Genomic DNA, 6,595 nt, shown 5'->3' with positions numbered 1-6,595 from the left:
TATATTCCTGTGTAGACTAGGGAGAGGACCATTCTTAGCTCCTCTCCACCTTTCTTATACCAGTACTACAATTTTATGGAAAAACTGTAACAAAAATCATCAAACAGACATATGAAGATTTAGCTGTGAGAAAATGTGTAACTCTGAGAATGTTCTTTTGGATGGCACCCCCTTGTGGACTGAGCAGGGAGGGGAATCTCTGGAAGAAATTCTGTAACATTCCTTCTGTCATGGTGCCTAGTACACAAAATAGAGTAATCCATTCTAGTCATCTAGTGCACACTGGAAGGACAATACTTTGGAAATTGTCTCACATCTGCATCTGTTTCTGATTTAACCTCAGTGCACCTCAGATCCATGATCCCCTTTTGATTTTAGCATAAAATTATCTTGTGAAACAGGGACATATAGTTGTTTACTTAAAGAAAAACACAATCCACAGATGAGGTATTGAAAATATTTATTGTTTCTTTCATTGAGCTTCATAAAGCAAGCAGAATTTTCTGAAGGCTATACATGCTTTGAATGGGAAGAGAAAATAATGGAGAGAGCACTGAGGTACAAGAGGTGCTGAGAGGCTTGGACCCAGGAGCTGGGGCACAGATGCCTTGTGTCTTTGGGGAGGTACTTCAGAAAGAAGGCTTGTGGCTAGTTCAGTGACTGGCAAGACTTTGATTACTTGATTAAGGCATTAAATTGGCCTCTGTGTCAAAAGAAAGCAGTAGCACATGTGTTGTGCTTTTGTCCTTACTGGAGGACCTGGTAACACCCAGAGCCATGTCTCCACCCTCTTCCCATCACTGATACTTTGTGTCCAGTGTCTCTCTGTGCGGCTCCACTAGTGTCCCAATCCACTCTGAGGTTTTCTGCTTAGCTTCCTCCCAGTTGACAAGTGGCTCATAGCCCAGATCTCGCTGAGCTTTCTTGTAGGAGAAAGTGAATGTGCAATTTGACAGTGTGACCAAGTGGCGGTTAAATAGAGGTCTATACCTGTAGATTGGACTCAGCAGGAAGCTCACAGTTTCCAGCAGGAAGGCAAGCCAGTACAGTAAGGGCACAGGAAGGCTCCAGTTGGAATCAAGGCAGAAGCCCCACTCCTTGCTCAGGTTGTAACTTAAATCATCATAGCTTTGGTGAGGGGTGTCATCTGAGATGTAGTAGAACTCTCCTTGGATATTTGGTGACTTCTTGGGGTCTCGAAGGCCCCTGGCAGCCAGAATGTGTGCCCAGGCCACATTACCTACATATACTGGGTTGGCTGTGGAGAATTTGCCTGTACAACTCAGAATATTCTTATTTTTGAGGGCCATAATTATTGTGTTAGAAATGAATCGACTGCCGGGCGTGGTGGCGCATGCCTTTAATCCCAGCACTTGGGAGGCAGAGGCAGGCGGATTTCTGAGTTCGAGTCCAGCCTGGTCTACAGAGTGAGTTCCAGGACAGCCAGGACTACACAGAGAAACCCTGTCTCGAAAAACCAAAAAAAAAAAAAAAAAAAAAAAAAAAAAAAAAGAAATGAATCGACTTCTCTCCCCATAAATGTACATGGGCCTTAATGCACAAGTATGCAAAGTGCCACCATTTTTCAGCATGCTCCCATTGTCTGCCAGCACTGCCTTCTCAGCCATCTTTTTGCTGTATGGGTATGGGTCAGACCATGCGCTTTCAAGATGTTCGTCCTCGTGGCCATTCAGGACGATGTCTTTGTACGAGTTGGGCCCTGCAACATCAACTGAGCTGGGAAAGATGAAGGCTGGCACACTGGCTTGGATACAGGCCTCCAATAAGTTCTGGGTACCTAATCACAGACAACACACTGTTAGTGTCTGAGGTTCACCATGTGCAGAGCTTTGTGCTCATTTTCATCCCCAACCCCAACAACCTCTTCACTCTTAAAGTTCATCTTCTTTAACTACACTGTCAGCTACCATGATATTGCCAGTGGACTACAAATGGAATCCAGAGAGCAAGTATGTCTTGGCTTTTGTGTTCCCAGCACTGTGAGTGTGTACTTGCTTGTGTTTTTGACTGGGTGTTTTTCATTTTTTAACTTTAAAAGTCAAGTAAAGAATCTCAGTAATTCATTCCTGACATGTCTATGAGATAAGTGCAGTTTTACATATATAACATGCATGTTTTTTAAATATACTTAACCAAAGATTATTTTTTAGATTATGAACAGAAATTATAGAAGTTTTAACATCGTTCAGATTCAAGGATCATTGTTTACCGGTCATATACATGTTACATAGACAATTCATAAGAATAGTTTGTTTTTATTTTATTGTTTGGTTTATGTCATTTGATGAGACTAGCATGAAGGGGACAAATGGCTATTGAATTTGGGAAGACATAGAGATAGGATTTTGTTCCTAATTGTATGCACAATATTATAGCATAATTGGTTCTATTTATGACTTCATTTACTCAGGTATATAAAGTAAAGGTAATAAATATTCCTTCTAGTTTTCATTCTGGAAACCAGCACTGAGTGACCTTATGTGATGGTCTTGGCAAAGAACTAAAAGAATCTGTGTACCTCCCGTTGGGCATTTCTATAATGGCAGAATGTGGTGAGGCCCGAAAGCTGTAGCAGAGCTAGCAGCAGGAAAAGCAGTCACCTGCGAGGTCTAGATCTGGCTCAGATGAGGTGATGGATCTGGGGTTGTCAATTGCTTGCAGTTGGAGTCCAGTCTCCCTGGCATCGAGGACAGACCTCAAATCCTAGGTTACTTACTTTCTACCTGTTGGGCCTTGTCCATGGATTAGCACTGTGCTCTACCAGCTGGATCTAGTGAGCAGAGGCATTAGACTCATAGTGTGGAAGGTATTCCATGCAAAAGCATCCCTTCCTGGTTGTATGGACATTTTTAACTGCCCTACTTTCACCTTGTCCTCTCCAAATCCTAGATCTCAACCTTTCAGATTGACATCCAGGACTGTCTGTCTGGGAATGACACCTCTGACATCAATGATGGCAGCAGTGTGGATGACAACAGAAATGCCCTGGCAAGCTCTCCTCAGGTACTGGGTGTCAAGAATGTCTCCTTCCAACACTGTCACCTTGATGCTTGTCCCTAGGTCTGTGGAACACAAGTAAGGTCATTGAGAAGTTTCTTTCTGGGCTGTATACAGATACTAGTTATATAGATTAACAAAAATTTTCATAGTGGGAAAAATGTCAGAGAGGAAGCCTGGCATATGGAAAGAGAGGCAAATATTCTTCCCCCCCTGCAGAAAATAAATCAGATAAACAAGCAGTCAAATGTTCAAGAGAGTAGGTGGGAAGTTGAATCACTCATCAAAGTTACGAAGGTGGTAATTGAGAGCTGGGTAGAAGTGGGATTAGCAATCAAAACATCTGTCCCAGGGTTTTGATGAGAAATCCATTCCCAGCAGTGGCAGCAGAGAAGGAAGACACACTGGTGGTGCTTTTTAATTCTCACACAGCTTCAAGACTTTCCTTCCTTCCTTCCTTCCTTCCTTCCTTCCTTCCTTCCTTCCTTCCTTCCTTCCTTCCTTCCTTCCTTCCTCCCTCCCTCCCTCCCTCCCTCCCTCCCTCCCTCCCTCCCTCCCTCCCTCCCTCCCTTCCTTCCTTCCTTCCTTCCTTCCTTCCTTCCTTCCTTCCTTCCTTCCTTCCATGCTTCCCACACTTCATGGAGACTGGTCCTCTGAGCCCCATATAATAAATGAGGAAAATGAATCTCAAGAAATCTGGGCACACAGTTATGACTACACCCACTGATTATATCTCACTTGTTCTCTCCTTCAAACTGTGCTATTAATCCATTCATGGGCATTGCTTGGAGTCAATTTTTCAAAGACAGATTAAGATCATGCCACTGAACTGAAATTTCCCATGATGCCAAACAGTGAGAAAGGTTGGTGAAATTCATAGAATTGGAAGTAACAAATACAACTGCTTGATCCCAATTCTCTAGTAAGTATGCCTTATCTAGGCTCCCTCCTTTTACCATGCAATTCCAGGAAGGACCTGAATTAGAGGCACAAACGACAGCTCAGAAGAAAGTAGGTACCTGTCTGAGGATTTAATACTGTGATCATGATCCTATCTACCCAACTATTTCTTCTCTCTTGCTACTAATGTTGAAAACCAGCGGTTCTCACCCTTCCTAATGCTGCAACCCTTCACTACTGTTCTTAATGTCGTAGTGACCACCAAGTAGAAAATCAATTCTATTGCTCTTTCATAATTAATTTTGCTGCTATTTCAAATTATAATGTAAATATCTGATATGCTGTCACTGTGAAAGGGTCACTCCACTCCCAAGGAGACACTTGGATATCTCACAGTTTGAGATGTACTGTTTTAAATAGATTGGTTCATGAATGTTGCTGTGATGAGAGAGGAGGAATCCAGACCTGTAGTGAAACAGTCTCATCTGTGAGTTATTTGAGGACTCTGAGATCCAAGGACAAGGCCTGTAGAGGGTTTCCTGGTGGACCACAGCAGCACCCTTATCTAAGACATCTGGATGTGACAGATATTTGCAAAACATCATCATGGAATGGTGCTGTCATCTGAGTTGTGTCAGAAAGAGACCCAGAGAAACTCTGCCACACACTGGGTGGGAAGAATACAGAGGCTGAAGCTGGACTTCTTGTTCTCCCATTTAGTTTGTTCATCTATCTGTGACATTTGGGGAAGCCAGTTAACTCCTGCACTTGTTTATCTCCATCTTCAGAAATAGAGGATAGAAACATTAACTACATTCCAGAAAGCTTACCCACAACAAATGAGTTGTCACCATGGTGTGAAACCACTTATCCTGGCAGGGAAAGGACACTTCTAGGTATCTTCACTCTTATGTTTAGACATGGCCTTTTCTATGCATACCCATTGTGGAGCTATTCCTCCAGACTGTGCTTTGACTGTTTGAAATTGCTGAGACATCAGGATTCTAATAGAATTGGCTGTGTGTTAATATTGCTTTCTGGAAGCAACACTTAAGCTGATAGAGGAGAGAACTGATGCTGGAAGAGGTCAGAGACAAGATGCAGAGGATGGGTATTGTCCCAGAGGGCTGTAGAGGGCTCTTTGTGCAGTGCATTCCCTAGGTAATGTACATTTTACCTTGAAGCTGGGGAGAGGGAAAAGAACAAGCTTTGGCCACATACAGACAATTGGAATGAAGACTCTGGAGCCAAGAGTTGACCCCCGGACAAAATACTGGAGCTTAAGTGAGGAGCCTCTTGCTTGACCTGTTCTGCTCATTAATCACAGGGCACTGCTAGAGTCATTTTTCTTTTTCCAACTTAAAGTCCTTGCTGTTCAGGTCAGTGACTTTTCCTTCTTTCCCTGCAAAGTTATTTTAATAACCTGAGGTTTCCAATAGGTGGTAAAATTTATTTCAAAATCTGTTGGTTCAGTTTTGCACAGAATAACAAATTAGCAAAAGGTTATTGGCTTGCACCAGTCAATTCTGCAATTTTATTGTACTGATAAACTCTAGTGAGGAGTGGGGACAAGTAAATAAGAACAGTCCATGAAATGTATGGTCAGTTCTGCTCATGGTGGCTTTGCATAGGTTCCTCGGTATGACCTAAAGCTCAGAAATCCACTTTCTAAATCCGCATCTCTGTGTCTTTCTGTCTGTTGTTCCTACCCCCATCCCTCTTTCTATCTCCTTATATTTCAATCCTTTTCATGTATTTTTTTCTGTTTCATTTTACTTCTATTTGAGATGGTAAATGAAAGTCCCCCCCCAACAAAAAAGCAAACAAGCACAAAACAAGCAACTAGATAAATAGCCATTAGAAGAGAGAGAGAGAGAGCTAGAAGACAGAGAGAGACAGAGAGAGAGAGAGACAGAGAGAGAGAGAGAGAGAGAGACAGAGAGAGAGAGAGACAGACAGACAGACAGAGAGAGAGAGAGACAGAGAGAGAGACAGAGCTCTAGTGCTGAGGCCCCAGCTTAACAGTCTTTATGTATATTACCTAAAAACTGGAAAGTCCACATAAAAGAGCTACAGGAAAGAGAGAGAGAACTTCCCAGTCCAAACTTTTTCTCTCCCAAACTGTGTTTTGCTATGTGGGCTGTTTCCTTTTGACCAATGTGAACATGCAGAAGTGTTATGAGTGCAAGTATCTTTTGTTTACCAGACAAGGGAGGATTCCATCCCATATGCAGGCTGTTTTGGCCACACAGTCCTGTGGCAAATTCTCACGTTCACTTACTGAAGAATTGCTCCCTGGCTTCTGGTCTGAAGAACTTGTCCAGGACCCTGATCTCCTCCAGATCTTTCTCCTGCATTAACAACTGGACAATCCTCTGTCCTAAAAACCCTCCTGCTCCAGTCACCAGGAAGCTCCACTCAGGCATGGTCAACACAGGAAGCAGATCACAGTTGGTGTGAGATTAATGTATAGTGACCCTGGAGATGGCTAGAGAGAGAGAGATCTGGTGATTTTCCCAAACCCAGTTTCTCCCTCAAACTTCCCATAGCACAGATCAGGAGACAGGGGAAAAATTGTCCACAACAGAAATCGATGTATTCCAATGTGTACCAAGAAACTGTCCACTCATGGAGTGTGGCTGTTTCACAACATTTCTCCTTTACCTAAATGCCTGTC

The 6,595-nt window shown here is 42.9% G+C and overlaps 1 protein-coding gene across 5 annotated transcripts; it reads right to left on the bottom strand.

Moving 5' to 3' along the window:
- Window positions 1-797: 797 nt before the first annotated feature.
- Window positions 798-6,344, bottom strand: LOC110287720 (3 beta-hydroxysteroid dehydrogenase/Delta 5-->4-isomerase type 6-like). Of its 5 annotated transcripts, none has more exons than XM_085835268.1 (4): window positions 6,200-6,344; window positions 2,919-3,083; window positions 1,508-1,798; window positions 798-1,318 (listed from the first exon to the last, which is right to left on the bottom strand). In XM_085835268.1, exons 1-4 carry the CDS (start codon window positions 6,342-6,344, stop codon window positions 798-800), a joined length of 1,122 nt encoding a protein of 373 aa, XP_085691394.1. The 5 variants fall into 5 exon arrangements, with proteins under 5 accessions (XP_085691394.1, XP_085691393.1, XP_085691392.1 ...); XM_085835267.1 differs by having other exon boundaries at window positions 798-1,321; window positions 1,511-1,798; XM_085835266.1 differs by having other exon boundaries at window positions 798-1,337; window positions 1,527-1,798.
- Between the last annotated feature and the right edge of the window lie 251 nt (window positions 6,345-6,595).

The sequence above is a fragment of the Mus caroli genome, unplaced genomic scaffold (genome assembly GCF_978045245.1).
Source record: "Mus caroli unplaced genomic scaffold, Mus_caroli_1 scaffold_3, whole genome shotgun sequence".
Classification (NCBI taxonomy): Eukaryota; Metazoa; Chordata; class Mammalia; order Rodentia; family Muridae; genus Mus; species Mus caroli.
This window is presented reverse-complemented; position numbering and strand designations above follow the sequence as displayed.